Here is a 25,386-nt window from a genome sequence, read left to right as displayed (position 1 = left end):
GCCGTATCTTTTATCGTAGAACAAATAAATGTATCATACAAGTTCATTAATAACAATTTCTTTATTCTCTTATTTTTAACTTATTTACATTTATTAGATAGTAAATAATTTAAAGTATTCAAATTAATTAAAGGCAATTTCTTAATAATTCATAAAAAAACGATACAAACACTTTTAGTTTATAGATTAATTAATTTCGAAATAAAAAAACAAATTGCAAGAACAAATGTTGAATTTTTTAATAAATTTGAAGATGATCTGGCTTTTTGTTCATCAACCCAAGTTCTATATTGAGCGATGTCTGTGTAAACTCCGGGTAATCCTTCGTTAATGCAACGATGTCCCCAAGAAACGATTCCAGATAATTTATTGTTGCAAACTAATGGACCGCCAGCATCACCCTAAATAAAATAATTAATTAAAAAGATTAATTCTTTTTAATAAATAAGTTATTTAACCTGGCAAGTATCTTTTCCTTTATCGAAAAATCCAGCACAAAACATTCCGTTGTGAATACCACCGCTGTATTTTTCGGTACAAGTTCGATTTTCAATGATTGGGATTGAAGCGTATCTTAAATTTTCATTTGGTCTTAATGGCTATAAAAAATTAAAATGATAAATTAAAGAAATTATTTAATAAAAAAAATTTTTACGTTTGATGCAGCACCCCACCCAGATACGATACAAGATGAATAAGCTTCAGGAGATGTTTCAGCTAATTCAATCGCTTTAATATCTTGTGTCCACGCCTCAAACGGTTCAGAAACCTAAAAAATTATAAAGTTAGTAATAAATTCATTTTTAGTAAAACCTCGATACAATGGATCTTGTTAAAACGGACTAACTAGTGTTAAAACTAATTTTGCGTTAGCACTGTAACTAGAATTAACTCTAGATCTAGAAGTAGAATCATTCGGGTTTAGCCGTCTTAAGACACGTGCGGCTAAACCCGAATGATTTTAGTTCTAGGTCTTGTGTTAGTTCTAGTTTTGCACTAGTATTGTTATTAGAAGTAATACAAGACCTAGAACTAAAATCATTCGGGTTTAGCCGTACGTTTCTTAAGACGGCTGAATCCAAATGATTCTACCTCTAGGTCTAGTGTTACTTCTAGTGATAGTGCAAAACTAGAACTAACACAAGACCTAGAACTAGAATCATTCGGGTTTAGTTGTCTTGAGAGACGTGCGGCTAAACCCGAATGATTCTACTTCTAGATCTAGTGTTACTTCTAGTGATAGTGCAAAATCAGAATTAACACTAGATCTATAACTAGAAGGTCTTGTGTTAGTTCTAGTTTTGCACTAGTATTGTTATTAGAAGTAATACAAGACCTAGAACTAAAATCATTCGGGTTTAGCCGTACGTTTCTTAAGACGGTTAAATCCAAATGATTCTACTTCTAGGTCTAGTGTTACTTCTAGTGATACTGCAAAACTAGAATTAACACTAGACCTATAACTAGAATCATTCGGGTTTAGCCGCATGTCTCTCAAGACAGCTAAACCCGAACGATTCTAGTTCTAGGTCTTGTGTTAGTTCTAGTTTTGCACTATCACTAGAAGTAACTCTAGACCTAGAAGTAGAATCATTCGGGTTTAGCCGCACGTCTCTCAAGACAGCTAAACCCGATTGATTCTAGTTCTAGGTCTTGTGTTAGTTCTAGTTTTGCACTACCACTAGAAGTAACACTAGACCTAGAAGTAGAATCATTCGGGTTTAGCCGCACGTCTCTCAAGACAGCTAAACCCGAATGATTCTAGTTCTAGGACTTGTGTTAGTTCTAGTTTTGCACTAGTATTGTTACTAGAAGTAATACAAGACCTAGAACTAAAATCATTCGGGTTTAGCAGTACGTTTTTTAAGACGGTTAAATCAAAATGATTTTACTTCTAGGTCTAGTGTTACTTCTAGTGATAGTGCAAAACTAGTATTAACACTAGAGCTATAACTAGAATCATTCGGGTTTAGCCGCACGTCTCTCAAGACGGCTAAATCCGAATGATTCTAGTTCTAGGTCTTATTGACAGTGCTAGTGCAAAACTAGAACTAACACTAGGCTTAGAATTAGAATTATTCGGGTTTAGCCGTCTTAAGAGACCTGCGGCTAAACTCGAATGATTCTAGTTCTAGGTCTAGTGTTAATTCTAGTTTTGCACTAGTATTGTTACTAAAACTAATACAAGACCTAGAACTAAAATCATTCGGGTTTAGCCACACGTCTGTCATGACGGCTAAATCCGAATGATTCTAGTTCTAGTGTTAGTTCTAGTTTTGCACTAGCACTGCCACTAGAACTAATACTAGACTTAGAAGTAGAATCATAACATTCAAGCAGTAGATGTTCTTACTCCTACCAAGTTAATTGCAGTAGTAACAGCAGCCTGTGATAAAATTTATGGTAAAAGAAAAATAAAATGCTACAAAAGAAGACAATTGTATTGGTGGACGGATAAGAGTTAAAGCAAATGGAAACAGGCGCATACTTAGAAGAATTAATTCACAAAATGGAAATGTAAGGGAAAAGGAAGTAGCAAAAGCGGAATTGAAAGTACGCGCAGAGAATACAAAAATGAAATAAGAAGAGCAAAAAAGGATGCCTGGAGGAAACTCTGTAATGAGCTAGAGCAGTGGTTCCCAAAGTGGTTCCTACGGACCCCTTGGGGTCCCTGTAAGTTCTCAGATGGTCCGTAGCAAAATAAAATTAATTCGGGGGTCCATAGGTTGCGTTGGGGGGTCCACAAAAAGTAGGAACAGTAGTAAGTTGTTGTAGTATACTATATTTAAGTCTGTGAAATGTATTAACAACTAAATTTGTAAGATACTATAGCGTATGTTTGGAAACTGATACAAAAGATGAAACTATATTTAAGGAATTAAAAATTTTTTGAAGCAAAAGCTATTCCTTTGTGTAATATCATCTGCGTTACTACTGATGGTCCTCCGGCAATGGTAGGACGCCATCGAGGTTTTCTGGCATATTTAAAACAAGCAGAGCGAATGTATTAACAGTACATTGTGTCATTCAACGACAACATTTAGTAGCAAAAAATCTTACATCGCTCACTGAATTATATGATTAGAGCAGTTAATAAAATCAAAAAGAATGCGAGATTATTTGCTCAACTTTGCCTGGAGAATGATGAAGGTTACAATCGTTTGCTACTGAACACAGAAGTACGTTGGTTGTCTAGAAGTGCATGTTTGAATAGATTTTACTCACTTTTTGATTAAGTTTTAGAATTCTCTGAAACTGAAGGCAATGATCTGCGACTTAATTTATTTCATTCAAGAAATGATATGTTTGCCAAATTTAACGAAATCAATTTGAAGCTGCAAGGCGATCAGTTGAATTTAATAAAAACAAAAAGTGTAATATCTACATTCGTAAAAAAACTTTTTTTCTATAAAGAAAAGTTGGGAAGAGGAGAATTCTCTTAATTTCCAAAACTTTTTTAGCTACAAAATCGTGATGTTGATTTGCTTGTATATTGTCAGCACTTCACTTAGATTTAAAAAAAAGATTTGAAGACAACAAATCAACCAGCTCTGTGTTTATTCATTAGCAACTTATCGAGCTAAGTACAAACGAAGAATTAAAACCAATGTTTGTTGACGGATATGAAAAATGTTGGTTACAAAAACAGATACCAACTTTATACCCTGAAGTATAGGACACTGCGGAAAAGTTTTTAATAGCTTTTTCGTCTTCATAGTTAATGGAACGTAGATTTAGTGCGGTTGTGAACCTGTTGTTTTGTTTAAAACAGGAACATGTTTTTTAATGTTGTTTTAAATATCAAAATATTTTTTATATGTATTTATTTTACGTCACAAGTCAGTGACAGTTTTACAACAGTTTTAGTAGCACGGCACTGACTAGGGGGTCTACGATCACGTTTTGGCTCAAGAAGGGGTGCGTAGCCATAATAAGTTTGGGAATCACTGAGCTAGAGGAAGATGTATGAGGAGATGCCTACAAAACAGTTTTTAAAAGGAAAAAAACACCGAGAGTCACGCTTAATGATGATGAATTATAAAATGTTATAAAAGAAGTTTTCCCAGTGGGATATAGAGTTGTGTGGAGCAGACAAAAGTGGAATGAGAGCATTAGAAAGGTGACGGAAGAGGAATTATTAGAACTGGTTAAACATCTTAAGAATAAAAAGTCTCTGGCCCGGACCAAATTATGCCAGAAATAGTCAAAGATACCATATATGTAATTTCAAAGGAAGTCACTGAAATGTTTAATGTTCTGTTAGAGCAAGGAATTTTTCCTGATATATGGAAAACAGGGAGGTTAGTATTAATTGAAAAACCAAAAAAACAAGGAAATACAGCCTACAGACAGATCCCATTGTTTATTAGATTGTTTTGGAAAATTATATGAAGTTATCTTGAAAGAAAAGATAGTAGAGGAACTGATATAAAAACAAGGAATATCTGATAATCAATATGGCTTTACAAAAGGAAAATCGCCAGTGCATGCGATTGCAGCAGTTTTGAATGCAGCCAGAAATACAGATAAATTCAGGAGGGGGAAAAGGAAATTAAGCTGTTTAATAACATTTGATGTGAAAAGGTAGAGGTTCTGCTCCATGGGAACAGATAGTTAGATGTATGGAAGAAAAAGAAATATCTGTAAAGTTAATTAACTGTATTAAAGACTACCTTAGGGAAATATATGTTGTTTGTAGTAATGCCAGTTTCCCAATGACAAGATGGATTCTGTTTTGGGTCCACTCTTTGATTATATATAATATGGATTGAGCTAACTGAATATATCTACTATCAAAAATGTGGCTCAAGGTGAATAGACGCAGATGGAAAGCGATAATGTGAAAGTGTAACAAAGATAGACATAAAACGGTACTAAACAGACGGGCGCATGTGCACAAAAGTGTCAAACCTCTTCCATTTGACGTTTACCGTTTTGTTGTGTCACAGCCAGTCACACCGTTATGTTTAAAAATGTATTGTTTCGTGTGCAAAGTTCGCGATAATACAGTTTCACATCACCTGTAAGTATTATAACTTATAAATTAACGCACGCCCATTATATGTCAGTACGCTTCTATGTCTATCTCGGTTCGATCACCTTGCGCAAGCTATCTCTCTCGTTGGCTCAATCCATGTTATATATAATCAAAGGGTCCACTACTTTGGAATATTTTTTTTGATCAAATTTTAAATAATATGCAAATTGAAGACGTTAAGTTAGTGGCATATGCAGATGATTTGGCCATTGTAATTTCATCATTACTAACATTGCACATCGCGTTATTAAAGTAATTGTAGATAAATTAGAGTTTATGGGTTTAAAGCTGCCCCAGAGAAAACGGAATGTGTGTTAATGAAAAGTAGGAAAAATAGATTAATGTGGCAGGACATATTGTAAATTCTAGTAGCTCACTCAAATACCTTGGTCTAATGATTGGTAAAGACCTGAGATGGGGGCCTCATGTCGAATATATATACACCAAGGCGCAGAAAACCAGTAAATGCATTGCACAGAATAATGGGTTCGATCTATGAGCCAAGTACGGAGGAAAGGAAATTGATAAGCTCGGTAATCTTTTGAGATTAAAAAACACAAACAAAAGCTGACGAGAATACAGAGACAGATCCTGATAAGAATTGTCTCTACGGAAGTATTATTGGTGATTGCAAAAAATTTCCAATTGAGTTGATGGCAAGAAGGCAAATGTTCACATGGACAACAAAAAAGGATCTTGACACCATGGAGGAGGAAATAATGCAGGAATGGACCAAGATGGGCCAAGAACACCGGAAAACCACAATGGACGAAAAGAATAATTCCGAAAATTAAAAGATGGGTTATTCGGCAATGGGGAGAAATAAATTATTATATGTGTCAATTCTTGTGTGGTCATGGCTGCTTTAAAGCCTACATCCATAAACACAAGAGAAGAGAGGAAGAAATGTGCGATTACTGCGAAGACAAAGTAGATGACGCGGAGCACACGTTTTTTGCTTGCGAAAGATGGAAAGAAACACGTGAGGAAACGTGGGAAACACTGAATACTAAGCTGAAGCCGGAAAACTGCAAGAAAGTCATGTTAGAGAATGAAGAAAAATGGAAGATTGTGGAAGAGTTTGTAAGGGAGGTCGTTGTGACAAAGGAAAGAGAGGAGAAGGTACAATGGTCCGATGACATCCCAGGTCAGATGTCTGTATAGCAGATTTTCCCCGACCTCGTTTAAACCCTTGACCTCATTTCGCCTGAAGACGCACGACTGAACCCAAAGCATTCTAGTTCTAAGTCTAGTGTTAGTTCTAGTTTTGGTTCAATAGAAGATATATAATTTAACGCTGAATAACAACTAAAACAGGAACTAAAACTGGAACAAATAAATCTAGGAATCTAGGAATGGAAACCTATATCTATGAAAAGCTTAGTGTAAAAGCTTAGTTCTAGTTCTAGTTCTAGAATCATTCAGATTTAGCCGTCTTAAGAGACGTTCGGCTAAACCCGAATGATTCTACTTCTAGGTCTAGTGTTAGTTTTAGTGACGGTGCTAGTGCAAAACTAGAACTAACACTAGACCTAGAACTAGAATCATTCGGGTTTAGCCGCACGTCTCTCAAGACGGCTAAACCCGAATGATTTTAGTTCTAGGTCTAGAGTTAGTTCTAGTTTTAGTTCAATAAGAAATATTATACAACAATCTAACGCCACTAAAAGTAGTGATAGTTTTATGTCGAGAGTTAGTTCTAGTATTGCATTAATACTGTCTCTAAAATTTTTAAGAAGAAATTTAAACGTGCGACTAAACCCGAATGTTTACTCATGAAATGAAATGTTTACTCACCCTAATAACTGCAATATCATTTTCGAATGTACTCTGATTAAAATCGGGATGGGTAAAAATATGTGTTACGGTCCTGTATTCCGTTGAATCTGTGTTTTCAAGTAAATTAATATCACCAACGACAACCGATAAACTTTCTGGGTCTATAACATTAGTATCATTCATCACACAATTCGCTGAAGTGATTAAATGGTTAAAATCGATTATTGTAGCTCCACAAAAATGATAATCTGGTTTAATGTATCTTAACGAAGCCTAAATTTGAATCAAAAATTAAAATTAATTTAAAATAAAAATAAAAAATTAATTACTTGGTATGGGAATTCGTCTCGTCTTTGAGCAATTAATCCAGTTGTTCGAGGTTCGATATCCGTTGGAATTTCTCCCTCAATTCTATCTTCTAAACCTGTTGATAAAAGTAACTTTCAAATCACAAGTTATTAAAAAAATAAACACATAACAAAAAAATTAATACTTTTAATTGAATGCAACAAAAAAGTCTACATTTGTATTATGTCACCACACCAAAAATAACCAAAAATAAATGAATAAGCATTTAAATTACGATACCAATAAAGATAAAAAGCAAAACGTGGAGAGAGTTAATCCCAATATAATAAATAATATATTGATAACTATGTTAATAGGATTAATTTTGAAACAACGCCAATGACGAAAATGTTGGTTAGGATAAATGAAAGTTTTGGGTGAAGTGTATTTGCTAAATTAGGTCCAAAATGTTTCGTCCCTTGTTGAATCCTAATCCAATTATAATAAGCTGCGACGTCGGTGTAAACTCCAGGATGGTTTTTCAAGGCGCAATCTTTTCCCCACGACACAATTCCAGCCAATTTATTATCGCAAACGAGGGGACCACCACTATCTCCCTACAAACAAACATTATTAATCACAAAAAAAATCAAATTTTATAAAAAAAAACCTGGCAAGCATCTTTTCCACCTTCCATTAAACCGGCGCAAATCATTCCATCGAGGATTCCGTATGGGTACCCAATCTCACAATCTTTTTGCGATACAATAGGAACAGTTACTTGTCGTAATTCTGCGCTGCTAAGTCCATTCTAAAAATTGACTTAGTTAATATAAATTATGACTAAGAAATTAATTAATTACGAAAGAGGTTTTTCCCCAACCGGAAACGACGCATCTCGTTCCAACACTAGGGGTTGTTCTCGCTAATTCGATTTTGTTGACGTAGTTTGTAAATTCACCTAAAGATTCGATCTAAAAAAAATTAAACAAAAATAAATAATTATAAAGTTGATTTAAAAATTCTACCATAAAGACTTAATTAACATGCCAAAAGAGATCCATCAAAAAAGAGTAATTAAGATTTATGACAAAAATCTCATCAACTTTCTAATCTTCAAATTAAGAAGAAAATCTTATCAATTATAAGATACACTCTCCGATATTGTCATCGGAGAGTGAAAACCGAAATAAAGAAAGTTTGAAGCATATTTGATTGAAGAGTAGAATTGTTGCAACCTCAATCATGTCACATCATACGTTGTAGTAACTCTTGCAGAACATTATTTGGTTAAACCGTTGAAGTTGCTGTCACCTTTGTGTTTACTGTCCAAAAAAGATACCAACCATCAATTGTACCGCGTTATTTATTTATTTATTTATTCATATTCGGGACACGTACAGGAAAAATCCCAAAAAAGTGTCCACTACAATAATACAAAAGAAAAAGCAAACTACATAAGAAAGAAAAAAAAGACATCGAAAGCATGAAACAATAAAAAATGGAATGAAATCAGCAAGCACGAAGCAGAAAAGAAAATAAACACAGACGATAGATAATACAGATAATCATCGATATTACGCGGATAGAAAAACAAAATAATAAGGATCATAAGAAAAGTCAATTTTTGTTACTTTTCTTTTCTGCCCCAGCACCCGCAAGAAATCAATTTAAACATGTTAAACGAATGTGGTTTTTTAAACGACATCATTGAATTACAAAAGAAATGAACATTGAAACAATAAACATTGCAAGTGTGCATCAGTCACAACAGAGGTGAACCGGCATGCGCACTGGATCCAGAAGCAGGTAGTCTGAACAAAAATGGTGATCGAGTAGCATAAGAAGGAACATTAAAGTGAATCTCCTCTAAAAGAATTGGAGCGTCGAGAACTCCATTAACTAGTTTGTACAGGAACAACCGAGAGATCTTAAACCAAACACCCGGCTTCTTTGGGAATAAGGGCAGTACGGAAGATAAAATTTGTGAGCAAGATAACGGATAAATCTTCTCTGTAGGCCCTCAATAAGGTCGATGTAAATATTATAGGCAGGAACCCACACTACTGAAGCGAAATTTAAACCGCTAGCAACGTATGCTATATACCTATAAAGAAGTAATGCAGCGGACGTTAGTAAATGGACGAGAAATCTTAATGATACATCCTAGGCGCTTACTAGCTTCAGAAACGATAGAAGTAATATGATCGCGATAGAGTAGTCTAGAATCCAGAATAACGCCAAGATCTTTAATTGTAGAGGATTGAGTAAGATAATGCGGACTTAGCTTATATTTGAAGTTAACATTATATCTCTTTCTACTGAACGTGATCTGACAACACTTAGCAGGATTTAGGAATAAGTAATTTTGTGAGCAATAAGAATCAAATCTGTCAATGTCATCTTGCAACCGAATACAGTCAGAAGCAGACCTGATGCTAACAAAAATTTTACAGTCAAAGAGAAAAATTCAAATAATGAAAGCACTCAGAAACATCATTTATATATGCTAGAAATAGAATAGATTCAATTTGGCTATCTTGAGGTACACCAGATGTAACAGGTGTAAAACTAGATATGAAATTATTTACTTTCACTGCTTGAAGCCTCTTAGATATATAGGAGGAAATCCATAGAGACAGCCCGTTAGATAAGTTAAATTTGTTCAGCTTATCCATAAGAATGGTATGGTGAAGCTTGTCGAAAGCTTTTGTCGGATCGGTGTAGATAGCATCCACCTGAGAGTTATTATTCATAGAGTTCTGAATATATTGATCAAACGCAACCAGATTCGTCTCAACTGATCGCCTACGCAAAAAAAACGTGCTGTTGAGGGATAATAGCAGGTCGAAGGTAGCTGTATAAGTTGTCATAAATTAATTTTTCAAAGACCTTCGAAACAATGGGTAATAAGGAAATTGGACGATAGTTGCACACAAAATGTCTGCTACCCGATTTAAAGACTGGAGTTATGAACGCTTTTTTCCATTCAGAAGGAAAGACTGAATTTTCAATGGAGCGGCTGAAGATAATGAATTTTACACATTTAGCAATAAAGTATCCCGGCAAGCCATCGGGGCCAGGGCCCAATTTATGGTCGACTTGTGTCAGAAGGTGAGAGACATCACGTTCAGAGAACCAAGGCTACGATTGGTAAATAACATTTTGCTTGTGAGAGGTATTCAGGCAACCGTCGATATAAACCGAACTAAAAAACGGAGAAAAAAGTTCAGTTATTCGCTTCCCGTCATCTGCCACCTCACCGTTCAGCTCTATTCATGCTGTCTGGTAGATAAAGGTGTAATTTATTTTAGAAAAAATGCAGTATATCGAAAGACCTAAAATACCATTTATTTTAAAGGATAAAGCCAAGCGCCAATCACGTTATACGATTTCAAGTCCGATTTGCATCATACGTCTAAGAGCCGACTTAGATACGACACTTACGAAATAGATGTTTATGTCTTTTATTTTATATAGAATTTAAGTCTAACTAGTTTCGGCCCTTAGCCATCTTCTACACTAGCACTATCAACTAGAATCATTCGGGTATAGCCGTCTTTAGAGACGTGGTACTAAATCCGAATGTTTCTAGTTCTAGGTCTAGTGTTAGTTCTAGTGGCAGTGGTAGGTAGTGCTAATTAGCATAAGATATTACTATGTTGTATATTTTTATTGAAGTAAAACTAGAACGAAAACTAGAAACATTCGGGTTTAATCGTGAAATAAACTTTCAGTTGTCAATGTCAACTTTAATTTTATTATTATATTCGTATTCTTCATAAAATAATCTTTAAAGCGAGACCAAACATAACGCATTTATCTCAAAAATCCAAAAAGTTCGATCTTTCAACTATTAATTTTGACATATTTGTCAACTTTATAAAAAATCCTTTAAAATGAGTCCAAACTCGACATATTTAACTTTGATATTAACGGAGATACAATCACTTCCGGTCTGAAACGTCAACGTCAATTTTGACATATTTGTCATCTTCATTAAAAAACCTTTAAAATGAGTCCAAAGATGACGCACTTATCTCAAAAAACAAAAAAGTTTGAATAAAAAACATTAAACCCGAAGTTAGCAATTTAATTTTTAAATATTAATACCAACCTTAATTTTTAATTTTTTTTTTATTATATTTTTATTTTTGTGATAAATATTAAGACATTTTATAAAAATTAAGAATTTGTCAAAATGACATTGACATGTTAAATCGGAAGTTGCTTATATCTCGAGTAATATTGGAATTAAACTTATTGTGTTTGGACTCATTTTAAAGGATTTTTCACGACGATTACAAATATGTCAAAATTGACGTTGACATTCTTAACCGGAAGTTGCCCATAACTTCATTAATATTGTAGATAAATATGTCGTGTTTGTACTCATTTTAAAGGATTTTTAATGAAGATTACAAATATGTCAAAATTGAGGTTGACATTTTAAACCTGAAGTTAGTTATCATATAATAGAAGGTTTATAACTGAAGTTAATCTAGTGTTAGTCACTTTTCCGTACTTTCTTTTTATTATTAACGTGTTTTTTAGGTCATTTCACGTTGATTAAAAAAAAATCGTCAATTTTCGAGAAACTTGTTTGTAAAATGGGTAGGATGCGGGATGTTAATCTATTTGTAGAGTCCCTGAAGATTGCGAAGGGCCGAAACTAGTTAGACTTAAATTCTATATAAAATAGAAATCAGTTGAAAAGTACAAAATCAAACTCTAGATAATTTCCTTCAAAAATTTGTACACGAAACATTATTTTGACTTTAGTATTTGTGATTAAATTTGTGCCACGACTTACAGAAACACCCTGTATAATCGTAAAACGGCTGACCAAGCGGATTCTGTACTTGTGGTGGTTGTCATCAGTGTTCTGTGATAAAAAGAGACAGGCACCAAACAATTTTCAATAGTTTGAGCCTGTCTATTCTGAGAAGTCTTATATTTTTAGAGAGATGAAAACGAAAATCGCGAAAACTGATGCATAATGAATGCGTGAAAACCCAAGCAGACTTGAGATACCTGTCAGAAAAACCGAGCAATCTGTCTAGCGGAAAAATAAATTCTACAACATCATCAATAATTTGTAGTATAGCCTTCGTTATGTTTCTAACCTGAGTTCACTCACAAGAAGGCCAACTTTCTTTAGTTACAATCTTTAAAAAAATCTTTAGTTACAAGTTGATTAATTTAAAATATCATTTAAGTACTTACCCTAAGAATAGCAACATCATTTTGGAACGTTTTATAATTATAATTAGGATGCGGAACAATCACTTGAACCGCTCGAATAACCGTGTGCTCATTAGGTTCCTTCACATTTAAATCCCCAACGACAATAATCAGTCTTGCCGCAGGAAGCAGCTTTTGGTTATCATCATAAACGCAGTGAGCGGCGGTTAACACATTCGTATCGTCAATGATGGTGGCCCCACAGAAATGTTGCCCCGTACTCAATCTAAAGGAGGCTTGGTACGCGAAATCTTCCCGATTAGTAACGCGAGTTCCCCCCACGATTCTCGTCTGTGGTGTTTGAGAACCCGGCGTGATATCTACAGGGAGATAAAGAATTTTGAATTCTTCTGTGTCGAGTGTTAAATCGGCATGGGTGTTTAATGCGGATCTAGATGGGGAGTTAATTGGATTTTGTTCATTAGCAGTTTCCTCAATAGGAGTTTCCTCATTAGCAGTTTCTTCATTAGCAGTTTCTTCATTAGCAGTTTCCTCAATAGGAGTTTCCCCAATAGGAGTTTCCTCAACAGGAGTTTCCCCAATAGGAGTTTCCTCAATAAGAGTTTCCCCAATAGGAGTTTCCCCAATAGGAGTTTCCCCAATAGGAGTTTCCCCAATAGGATTTTCCCCAATAGGTGCTTCTTCAATATGAGTTTCTTGCACAGGAGTTTCCTGACTAGGAGTTTCTTCAGATTGAGTTTCTTCATTTGCTACATCTTTATTAACTTCCTCATTATCTGTGGGAGATTGATTTTCTTCTAAATTAGGATTATCTGTGTTAGTTCCTTCTTCAATTACAGTTTCCCCCTCGGTTTTTTCTTCTACATTTGTCCCACTATCTCCAGTTTCTTCTTCGTTTATATTTTCTTGTGGAGCTTCCTCGTTTCCGGTTGATTCAGGTTGACTTTCCTCCTGAGTTGCTGTTTCTTCTTGATTATTTTCATTTTCTTCTTTAACCTCTTCGTTTATTACATCGGAAGTGGTTTCGTTACTTTCCCGTTTTTTGATGTTATGAACTTGGCTGTTTTCGACGTGGTCGTTGAAAGAATGCTCATTATATTCGTTGTATTCGTCGTTATCGTAAGATTTCGATAAATATTCATCTAATTTTAAGAAGAAAGTTGTTTATTAATAAAATTATAGTTAAAAATTGATTTTTTTCGAAACATACGATTTTATAGATAACATGTTTGTTTGAGTATAAACAATATTATCGCAATATTAAAAAGTAAATAATAAAATATTTACCGTTATCCCATTGGAGGCCGTCTAAATTATCCGCCTTTAAAACACCTACATTTTCATTGCTGTTGTTATCTAAATAAACATCTAATAAGTCGTCATCGCGGAGTTCTTGGTTTTTATTAAAAGTTGGGTGTGCAGAAATTGATTGGAAAACTACAAATAAAAATTTGGATTAATCAAATTTTATTTTATTAATCAATACCATTTAACTCAATAAAAAATTAAATAATACTTAGAATTTTTTATTTTGTTATCTGTCCAGATTTAAAACTTAACCGAAACAATGATAATAATCCATGCGATTATAATATATAATGCGAGATAAGGATGATAATTCGGTTTCGTAACAATATTTTATGAATCATTCACTATTTTTTTAAAATAAATTTAATTAAAATCAACCACATTTAAGAAATTTCCTGAATAAATTGTTAATTCTCAACAACTTTGAGAATTATCTAATTTTATTTATTAACAATAAATATTTGAGCTTAAAAAATACTTAGCTTTAATTTTAATTAAATTAAAATAAAATAATTATTAAAACAAACATAAAAACTTACCTAAAAATATTGAAAAAACGATTACACACTTCCTGCCCATTTTCAGCAAAAACTTTTGTTGAACTGTCTCGGTTATTTTTCGTTGTGCAAGATAAGGAAGATAAGACATTACTTATCATCAGTAATAAACCCAGCATTTTCCATCGCGGTTAATTCACGGACAAATATGAAATTGACTCTTCCTAATCGTTTTCATTAAACATTGATGAAATTAATGAGTCAACAATTAGATACCATATTTACATTCAAATAAAGGATTCACTTATGCGCAGTTAGCCCTCTTATAGATACCATTTTAAATGTAAAACCAGGATTTAATTTTCACCTATTCGAAGTTTTCACGATATTTATGCATCTAAGAGCAAAAGTGTAAAGAGCAATATTGTTTAGAATAAAATTTGCAACAACTTTTATACTAAAACTTTTTTTCTAAAACTTTCCGTATCCCGTGCTCTATCAATAACATGTAAAATCACGATTGCACATTTTAATTTTTTCGATTTCTTCTTGATGTTTATGCATCTGATTGTGAGAGCAAAAGTGTACAAGAGATATATTGTTAAGAATATTGTTTGCGACAATTTTTGTACCAAAACTTTTTTTCTAAAACGTTCCAATCACGTGATTTACCAATAAAGATGTAAAACCACGATTTCGTCTAATTTTCACTTTTTCGACTTTTTCTCGATATTTATCCATCTGGGAGCAAAAGTGTAGAAGACCAATATTGTTAAGAATAAAGTTTGTAACAACTTTTATATTAAAACTTTTTTTCTAAAACGTTCCGAATCCCTTGCTCTACGAACAACAGTATGTAAAAGGACGATTTCACATAATTTTCACTTTTTAGAATTTTTCTCTATATTTATCCATCTGAGAGAAAAAGTGTAAAAAGCAATATTGTTAAGAATAAGATTTGCTACAATTTTTGTACCAAAACTTCTTTTCTAAAACGTTCCAATCGCTTGATTTATCAATAAAGAGATGTAAAACCACGATTTCGTCTAATTTTCACATTTTCGAATTTTTCTCGATATTTATCCATCTGGGAGCAAAAGTGTAGAAGACCAATATTGTTAAGAATAAAGTTTGTAACAACTTTTATATTAAAACTTTTTTTCTAAAACGTTCCGAATCCCTTGCTGTACAAACAACAGTATGTAAAAGCACGATTTCAAGTAATTTTCACTTTTTAGAATTTTTCTCGATATTTATCCATCTGGGAGCAAAAGTGTAGAAGACCAATATTGTTAAGAATAAAATTTGTAACAACTTTTATACTAAAACTTTTTTTCTAAAACGTTCCGAATCCCTTGCTCTACAAACAACAGTATGTAAAAGGACGATTTCACATAATTTTCACTTTTTAGAATTTTTCTCGATATTTATCCATCTGAGAGAAAAAGTGTAAAAGAGCAATATTGTTAAGAACAAGCTTTGCTAATATTTTTGTACCAAAACTTTTTTTCTAAAACGTTCCAATCGCGTGATTTACCAATTAAGAGATGTAAAACCACGATTTCGTCTAATTTTCACTTTTTCGAATTTTTCTCGATATATATCCATCTGGGAGCAAAAGTGTAGAAGACCAATATTGTTAAGAATAAAATTTGTAACAACTTTTATATTAAAACTTTTTTTCTAAAACGTTCCGAATCCCTTGCTCTACACACAACAGTATGTAAAAGGACGATTTCACATAATTTTCACTCTTTAGAATTTTTCTCGATATTTATCCACCTGAGAGAAAAAGTGTAAAAGAGCAATATTGTTAAGAATAAGGTTTGCTACAATTTTTGTACCAAAACTTTTTTTCTAAAACGTTCCAATTCCGTAATTTGCCAATAAAGAGATGTAAAACCACGATTTCGTCTAATTTTCACTTTTTCGAATTTTTCTCGATATATATCCATCTGGGAGCAAAAGTGTAAAAGAGCAATATTGTTAAGAATAAGGTTTGCTACAATTTTTGTACCAAAACTTTTTTTCTAAAACGTTCCAATTCCGTAATTTGCCAATAAAGAGATGTAAAACCACGATTTCGTCTAATTTTCACATTTTCGAATTTTTCTCGATATTTATCCATCTGGGAGCAAAAGTGTAGAAGACCAATATTGTTAAGAATAAAGTTTGTAACAACTTTTATATTAAAACTTTTTTTCTAAAACGTTCCGAATCCCTTGCTGTACAAACAACAGTATGTAAAAGCACGATTTCAAGTAATTTTCACTTTTTAGAATTTTTCTCGATATTTATCCATCTGGGAGCAAAAGTGTAGAAGACCAATATTGTTAAGAATAAAATTTGTAACAACTTTTATACTAAAACTTTTTTTCTAAAACGTTCCGAATCCCTTGCTCTACAAACAACAGTATGTAAAAGGACGATTTCACATAATTTTCACTTTTTAGAATTTTTCTCGATATTTATCCATCTGAGAGAAAAAGTGTAAAAGAGCAATATTGTTAAGAACAAGCTTTGCTAATATTTTTGTACCAAAACTTTTTTTCTAAAACGTTCCAATCGCGTGATTTACCAATTAAGAGATGTAAAACCACGATTTCGTCTAATTTTCACTTTTTCGAATTTTTCTCGATATATATCCATCTGGGAGCAAAAGTGTAGAAGACCAATATTGTTAAGAATAAAATTTGTAACAACTTTTATATTAAAACTTTTTTTCTAAAACGTTCCGAATCCCTTGCTCTACACACAACAGTATGTAAAAGGACGATTTCACATAATTTTCACTCTTTAGAATTTTTCTCGATATTTATCCACCTGAGAGAAAAAGTGTAAAAGAGCAATATTGTTAAGAATAAGGTTTGCTACAATTTTTGTACCAAAACTTTTTTTCTAAAACGTTCCAATTCCGTAATTTGCCAATAAAGAGATGTAAAACCACGATTTCGTCTAATTTTCACTTTTTCGAATTTTTCTCGATATATATCCATCTGGGAGCAAAAGTGTAAAAGAGCAATATTGTTAAGAATAAAATTTGTTACAACTTTTATATTAAAACCTTTTTTCTAAAACGTTCCGAATCCCTTGCTCTACAAACAACAGTATGTAAAAGCACGATTTCAAGTAATTTTCATTTTTTAGAATTTTTCTCGATATTTATCCACCTGAGAGAAAAAGTGTAAAAGAGCAATATTGTTAAGAATAAGGTTTGCTACAATTTTTGTACCAAAACTTTTTTTCTAAAACGTTCTAATCGCGTGATTTACCAATGAATAGATGTAAAACCACGATTTCGTCTAATTTTTACTTTTTCGAATATTTCTCGATATTTATCCATCTGGGAGCAAAAGTGTAAAAGAGCAATATTGTTAAGAATAAGGTTTGCTACAATTTTTGTACCAAATTTTTTTTTCTAAAACGTTCCGATCGCGTGATTTACCAATGAAGAGATGTAAAACCACGATTTCGTCTAATTTTCACTTTTTCGAATTTTTCTCAATATTTATCCATCTGGGAGCAAAAGTGTAGAAGACCAATATTGTTAAGAATAAAATTTGTAACATCTTTTATATTAAAACTTTTTTTCTAAAACGTTCCGAATCCCTTGCTTTACAAACAACAGTATGTAAAAGGACGATTTCACGTAATTTTCACTTTTTAGAATTCTTCTCGATATTTATCCATCTGAGAGAAAAAGTGTAAAAGAACAATATTGTTAAGAATAAGGTTTGCTACAATTTTTGTACCAAAACTTTTTTTCTAAAACGTTCCAATCGCGTGATTTACCAATGAAGAGATGTAAAACCACGATTTCGTCTAATTTTCACTTTATCGAATTTTTCTCGATATTTATCCATCTGAGAGCAAAAGTGTAAAAGAGCAATATTGTTAAAAATAAGATTTCCTACAATTTTTGTACGAAAACTTTTTTTCTAAAATGTTCCAATCGCGTGATTTACCAATAAAGAGATGTAAAACCACGAGTTCGTCTAATTTTCAATTTTCGAATTTTTCTCGATATTTATCCATCTGAGAGCAAAAGTGTAAAAGAGCAATATTGTTAAAAAATAAGATTTCCTACAATTTTTGTACCAAAACTTTTTTTCTAAAACGTTCCAATCGCGTGATTTACCAATAAAGAGATGTAAAACCACGATTTCGTCTAATTTTCACTTTTTCGAATTTTTCTCGATATTTATCCATCTGAGAGCAAAAGTGTAAAGAGCAATATTGTTAAGAATAAGGTTTGCTACAATTTTCGTACCAAAACTTTTTTTCTAAAACGTTCCAATCGCGTGACTTACCAATGAGGAGATGTAAAACCACGATTTCGTCGAATTTTCAATTTTCGAATTTTTCTCGATATTTATCCATCTGAGAGCAAAAGTGTAAAGAGCAATATTGTTAAGAATAAAGTTTGCTACAATTTCTGTACCAAAACTTTTTTTCTAAAATGTTTCAATCCCGTGATTTCCCAATAAAGAGATGTAAAACCACGATTTCGTCTAATTTTCATTTTTCGAATTTTTCTCGATATTTATCCATCTGGGAGCAAAAGTGTAAAAGAGCAATATTGTTAAGAATAAAATTTGTTACAACTATTGTATTAAAACTTTTTTTCTAAAACGTTCCGAATCCCTTGCTCTACAAACAACAGTATGTAATAGGACGATTTCACATAATTTTCACTTTTTAGAATTTTTCTCGATATTTATAAATCTGAGAGAAAAAGTGTAAAAGAGCAATATTGTTAAGAATAAGGTTTGCTACAATTTTTGTACCAATACTTTTTTTCTAAAACGTTCCAATCGCGTGATTTACCCATAAAGAGATGTAAAACCCCGATTTCGTCTAATTTTCACTTTTTCGAATTTTTCTCGATACTTATCCATCTGGGAGCAAAAGTGTAGAAGACCTATATTGTTAAGAATAAAATTTGTAACAACTTTTATATTAAAACTTTTTTTCTAAAACGTTCCGAACACCTTGCTTTACAAACAACAGTATGTAAAAGGACGATTTCACATAATTTTCACTTTTTAGAATTCTTCTCGATATTTATCCATCTGAGAGAAAAAGTGTAAAAGAGCAATATTGTTAAGAATAAGGTTTGCTACAATTTTTGTACCAAAACTTTTTTTCTAAAACGTTCCAATCGCGTGATTTACCAATGAAGAGATGTAAAACCACGATTTCGTCTAATTTTCACTTTATCGAATTTTTCTCGATATTTATCCATCTGAGAGCAAAAGTGTAAAAGAGCAATATTGTTAAAAATAAGATTTCCTACAATTTTTGTACGAAAACTTTTTTTCTAAAATGTTCCAATCGCGTGATTTACCAATAAAGAGATGTAAAACCACGATTTCGTCTAATTTTCACTTTTTCGAATTTTTCTCGATATTTTTCTATCTAAGAGAAAAAGTGTAAAAGAGCAATATTGTTAAGAATAAGGTTTGCTACAATTTTTGTACCAAAACTTTTTTTCTAATACGTTCCAATCGCGTGATTTACCAATGAAGAGATGTAAAACCACGATTTCGTCTAATTTTCACTTTATCGAATTTTTCTCGATATTTATCCATCTGAGAGCAAAAGTGTAAAAGAGCAATATTGTTAAAAATAAGATTTCCTACAATTTTTGTACCAAAACTTTTTTTCTAAAACGTTCCAATCGCGTGATTTACCAATAAAGAGATGTAAAACCACGATTTCGTCTAATTTTCACTTTTTCGAATTTTTCTCGATATTTTTCTATCTAAGAGCAAAAGTGTAAAAGAGCAATATTGTTAAGAATAAGGTTTGCTACAATTTTTGTACCAAAACTTTTTTTCTAAAACGTTCCAATCGCGTGACTTACCAATGAGGAGATGTAAAACCACGATTTCGTCGAATTTTCAATTTTCGAATTTTTCTCGATATTTATCCATCTGAGAGCAAAAGTGTAAAAGAGCAATATTGTTAAAAATAAGATTTGCTACAATTTTTGTACCAAAACTTTTTTTCTAAAACGTTCCATTCGCGTGATTTACCAATGAAGAGATGTAAAACCACGATTTCGTCTAATTTTCAATTTTCGAATTTTTCTCGATATTTATCCATCTGAGAGCAAAAGTGTAAAAGAGCAATATTGTTAAGAATAAGGTTTGCTACAATTTTTGTACCAAAACTTTTTTTCTAAAACGTTCCAATCGCGTGACTTACCAATGAGGAGATGTAAAACCACGATTTCGTCGAATTTTCAATTTTCGAATTTTTCTCGATATTTATCCATCTGAGAGCAAAAGTGTAAAAGAGCAATATTGTTAAAAATAAGATTTGCTACAATTTTTGTACCAAAACTTTTTTTCTAAAACGTTCCAATCGCGTGCTTTACTGGCAACAATATTATGTAAAATCACGATTTAATATTATTATCACTTTTGCGATTTTTTCTCGATATTTATGCATGTGAGAGCAAAAGTGTAAAAGAGCAATATTGTTAACGATAAAATTTGCTACAACTTTTATACTAAAACTTTTTTTCGAATCCCGTGCAAAAACATATTTAATGTGGCTTAACTTCGAATAGGAAAAAAAATTCGTTTATAATTTTGCACACACCTTTAACTCATTAATCTCGTTCTAAGCAATCGATTAATCACAATTTAAATTTAGATTTTAAAATAAATCCTAAAATAAAGATAACCTAGAAAAGATAATAATTACTTTAATACAAATTTTCTTATCTCAAACTTCTTTCATAATCGATTTTATAATATTAAAAATTCTTTTTGAATCTTCGATGAAAACAATAAATATACACAATGGGTTTATTTGCGAAATTCGATGAAGAAAGACCACATTTTTTTTTTGAGTATGAACAATTAAAAACAATACCCACAATGTTAGAAATTTATAAGATAACATTTTCTGTCCCAAATTTCTTTAAAAACCGCCTTATCAGTCGATCTTATTGTGCTACAGCATGTGCTGCAATATCCAATTGCCTCAAATAGATACCGAAGATAAGCACGTTGTTTAAAATCATTAAGACGGTTATTTCTGTGCTCATTGTAACTAAAAACTTACACAAAAATACCAATTTCATTTTTTATTAATTCATAAAAAGAAGTAAATTATGGCAATTACAAATTTAATCATCACAATTATTTTATTAATTTCTGTTTGTTATGGTAAATATCTTTTATTTTATTTATTTATTTATTTTAATTCCTCTTCTTAGTTTCAACAACCGATGATAGAATAGTTGGTGGTCGCCCTGCTTTAATTGGCGAAATCCCATACCAAGTATCCATAAGAAGATCTTACAACGATCGGCATTTTTGTGGTGGTGTTTTAATCACTTCAAAACACATTTTAACAGCAGCTCATTGTATGTATTACATTTGGGGGGGATTGTTACCCCCGCTCGTGATCAGTGCTGTTTTTGGACAACTCAATCTTCCAATTGAAGAAAAAAGTGTTTATAGAAACGCTTCAAAGATCGTGATTTATCCATCGTTTATCCGAAAAACAATGTCCGATGATTTAGCCATCATAGAAGTAAATGAAGAGTTACCCATTGGGAAAAATCCTTTGATCAACACTGTTTCTTTAAGAAACGAAAAATTAGAGAGAGGGAAATGTTTTGTTAGTGGATGGGGGGTTGAAGAATATGTAATAAAGTTCTTTTTCGTTTTAATTTCATTTAATTTTCTTCGAATTTTTAGAATACAACAACAATAAGTAAAGATTTATTACTTGCGGAAGTAAATCTTATTGATTTTGATGTGTGCCAAAAGAAGTACGGAAATATATCTCTTTATGATGGAATGTTGTGCGCAGGGCATGTTAATGGAACAACTGATGCTTGTCAAGTATTTAACAAATTAGTCAAAAGTTAACAATATAATTTTAGTTATTTATTTATATTTTTAGGGTGATTCTGGTGGTCCACTTATATGCGAAGGTCTCCTAACTGGAATCGTTTCAACGGGAAGCGGTTGCGGATCCGCGGATTTTCCAGGAATTTATACGGAAGTCTCGAAATATTACGACTGGATAATTAACGTTACAACTTCGAATTATAAACCGACGAGTTTATCTCAAAATCAGCAATCATTTGATGGAAATAATGAATTTTTAACAAACAAAGATTTTTATAGCAACAAATCATTTTTAATTAGGGAAAATATAGTGTTAATTTTAATGATTATAATTAAACATTTAATAAATGTTATATGATTATTTTATAAATAAACAAAAAAGAAAATTTTATTTTAAACAATTATTATTCAATGTCAATCGAAACATAAAAAGAATAATTTGACAATAAGAAACTAACTTCACACAAATTCATTTTAATCAAGATGTAAAGATTTAAAAGAATTTCCTTTTCCGATAAAATTAAACGTTCTTAATCCAACATCTTACCATTTTTCCCGAAACTTGTTGTTAGCTAAAACTAAAAATCTAAAACGTTTAGAAAAAAAAAAATATAAATTATTTAAACGTCATTAACATAACCTACAAATTCAAAACGTCAAAAACACCTTGTTCTTTAAAACAAATTCATATTTTTAATTATAAACTTTCCTGTTTCATAATTATTTACAAATAATAGTAATTTTAACTATTCATTAATAGATGCCGCCACCTAATCTTTCGTTTAAAATGAAATGAACGGATTTTTATCGCATGTAATCGTAATCTTATCAATGTAATAACAAGAGTATTAATGGATTTAAATTGTTTATTAATTGACTCAAATTGTTCCTCATTTACCGAATTTCAACATTAAAAACAACTTAATTTTTTCTACTTTTTAAATAATTAATTGAACCAAGGATGTCTATATAATACATAAGATAAGCTTGACGTCTAAAGTTTTCGTAATAACTTGAAAACTAAAAATGATGAGAGAAAATGTTGTGGATGAAAATTCTTTGTACTAAACCAATAAAATGATATTCGTAACCTGACTATCATTATAATAGTCTTAAAGGAAGTAATATCAAACATTGCAAATTAGGGGTATTTAGCAACAAAATGATTTTTAACTCAAAAATTAAAAACTGAAGTTGAGAGTTAATTAATAAAAATTGTTCATAATAAATCACAAAAACATAATCCATAAACATTTTTATTCCAATTATTACGCATTCTTTGTTATAAACCATAAAATGAAAAAATCTCTAAATTGACGTATTTGGATAAACATTTTCGTTATAACTCGAAAACTAGTAATGATAGAAGAAAATGTTGCGGATGATAATTATTTGTAATAAAGCAACAAAACGATTTCCATAAGCGATTATAATCCAATTATGATAATTACCAACATAGCGGAATTAAAATCTTAAACATTACAAATTTGACGCATTTAAGATTAAAATGATGTTTAACTTAAAAATTAAAAACTCGGGAAGAAAGTTATATTAACAAAAGTTGTTCATAATAAATCAGAAAAGCCTAATCTATAAACATTTTTCTTCCAATTATTACCCTTTTTTCGTTATAAACCATAAAATGGAAAAATCTGTAAATTGACATATTTGGATAAACATTTTCGTTATAACTCGAAAACTAGAAATGATAAAAGAAAACGATGCGGATGAAAATTATTTGTAATGAAGCCACAAAACGAATTCCACAAGCGATTATAACTCAATTATGATAATTACCAACATAGCGGATGTAAAATCTTAAACATTACAAATTTGTTGTATTTAATGTTAAACTGATGTTTAACTTAAAAATTAAAAACTCGTGGAGAAAATTATATTAACAAAAATTGTTCATAACAAATCATCAAAACGTAATCTATAAACATTTTTATTCCAATTATTACGCTTTTTTTGTTATAAACCATAAAATGGAAGAATCTCTAAATTAACATAGTTGGATAAACATTTTCGTTATAACTCGAAAACTAGAAATGACAGAAGAAAATGTTGGTGATGAAAATTATTATAACAATTATAACCCAATTATGATAATTAACAACCTAGCGGTTTTAAAATCTTAACATTACGAATTTCACGCATTGAAGGTTAAAGTGATATTTAACTTAAAAATTAAAAACTCTTGATGAAAGTTATATTAACAAAAATTATTCATAATAAATCATAAAAACATAATCCATAAACATTTTTCTTCTAATTATTACGCATTTTTTGCTATAAACCAGTAAATGAAAACATTTCTAAATTGATGTATTTGGATAAACATTTTAGTTATAACTCAAAAACTAGAAATGATAGAAGAAAATTTTGCGGATGAAAATTCTTTGTAATGAAGCAACAAATCGAATTCCACAAGCGATTATAACCCAATTATGATAATTACCAACATAGCGGCTTTAAAATCTTAAACATTAGAAATTTGTCGCATTTAAGGAGAAAATGATGTTTAACTTAAAAATTAAAAACTCGGGAAGAAAGTTATATTAACAAAAACTGTTCATAATAAATCATAAAAACCTAATCCATAAACATTTTTATTCTAATTATTGCACATTTTTTGTTATAAACCATTAAATGAAATAATCTCTAAATTGATGTATTTGGATAACCATTTTCGTTATAACTTGAAAACTAGAAATGATAGAAGAAAATGTTGCAGATGAAAATTATTTGTAATGAAGCAATAAAACGATTTCCACTAGTGATTATAACCCAATTATGATAATTACCAACATAGCGGTTGTAAAATCTTAAACATTAAAAATTTGTTGTATTTAATGTTAAAATGATGTTTAACTTAAAAATTAAAAACTCGGGAAGAAAGTTATATTAACAAAAACTGTTCATAATAAATCACAAAAACCTAATCCATAAACATTTTTCTTCCAATTATTACGCTTTTTTTGTTATTAAAAATAAAATGGAAAACTTTCTAAATTAACGTAGTTGGATAAACATTTTCGTTATAACTCGAAAACTGGAAATGATAGAAGAAAATGTTGCAGATGAAAATTATTTGTAATGAAGCAACAAAACGATTTCCACAAGCGATTATAACCCAATTATAATAATTACCAACATAGCGGATTTAAAATCTTAAACATTACAAATTTGACGCATTTAGGGATAAAATGATGTTTAACTTAAAAATTAAAAACCGGAGATGAAAGTTATATTAACAAAAATTGTTCATAGTAAATCAAAAAAACATAATCCATAAACATTTTTCTTCCAATTATTACGTATTTTTTGCTATAAACCATAAAATGAAAAAATCTCTAAATTGACGTATTTGGATAAACATTTTCGGTATAACTCG

General features: G+C 31.2%; 2 protein-coding genes across 2 annotated transcripts; one reads left to right on the top strand and one right to left on the bottom strand.

Annotated features, from left to right (window-relative positions):
- Nucleotides 1-42: 42 nt before the first annotated feature.
- On the bottom strand, nt 43-14,261 carry LOC111417530 (transmembrane protease serine 9-like). Its single transcript, XM_071194864.1, has 11 exons — nt 14,158-14,261; nt 13,598-13,747; nt 12,332-13,452; nt 7,969-8,079; nt 7,776-7,916; nt 7,586-7,722; nt 7,147-7,243; nt 6,836-7,090; nt 656-769; nt 459-599; nt 43-401 (listed from the first exon to the last, which is right to left on the bottom strand). Exons 1-11 carry the CDS (start codon nt 14,195-14,197, stop codon nt 180-182), a joined length of 2,529 nt encoding a protein of 842 aa, XP_071050965.1. The 5' UTR covers nt 14,198-14,261; the 3' UTR covers nt 43-179.
- Nucleotides 14,262-21,164: 6,903 nt separating this feature from the next.
- Nucleotides 21,165-22,347, top strand: LOC111417533 (trypsin-like). The gene is made up of 4 exons (XM_023049839.2): nt 21,165-21,296; nt 21,347-21,780; nt 21,834-21,980; nt 22,042-22,347. The coding sequence occupies exons 1-4, from the start codon at nt 21,242-21,244 to the stop codon at nt 22,345-22,347; spliced, it is 942 nt and encodes a 313-aa protein (XP_022905607.2). The 5' UTR covers nt 21,165-21,241.
- Nucleotides 22,348-25,386: the final 3,039 nt, after the last annotated feature.

Source organism: Onthophagus taurus, chromosome 3, assembly GCF_036711975.1.
Source record: "Onthophagus taurus isolate NC chromosome 3, IU_Otau_3.0, whole genome shotgun sequence".
In the NCBI taxonomy this organism is placed as follows: Eukaryota; Metazoa; Arthropoda; class Insecta; order Coleoptera; family Scarabaeidae; genus Onthophagus; species Onthophagus taurus.
Note: the sequence above shows the minus strand (reverse complement) of the source record. Positions and strands in the feature narration are given on the sequence as shown.

What these genes read in the sequence shown, in the direction of transcription:
- LOC111417530 (XM_071194864.1), bottom strand. Translation starts at nt 14,197, where the DNA reads ATGGGCAGGAAGTGTGTAATCGTTTTTTCAATATTTTTAG. An exon ending in GGTGGGGTGCTGCATCAAAC is followed by an intron (nt 600 to 655) that starts GTAAAAATTTTT and finishes AATTTTTTATAG; the next exon opens with CCATTAAGACCAAATGAAAA. An exon ending in AAGGAAAAGATACTTGCCAG is followed by an intron (nt 402 to 458) that starts GTTAAATAACTT and finishes TATTTTATTTAG; the next exon opens with GGTGATGCTGGCGGTCCATT.
- LOC111417533 (XM_023049839.2), top strand. Translation starts at nt 21,242, where the DNA reads ATGGCAATTACAAATTTAATCATCACAATTATTTTATTAATTTCTGTT. An exon ending in GATGGGGGGTTGAAGAATAT is followed by an intron (nt 21,781 to 21,833) that starts GTAATAAAGTTC and finishes TCGAATTTTTAG; the next exon opens with AATACAACAACAATAAGTAA. An exon ending in GAACAACTGATGCTTGTCAA is followed by an intron (nt 21,981 to 22,041) that starts GTATTTAACAAA and finishes TTATATTTTTAG; the next exon opens with GGTGATTCTGGTGGTCCACT.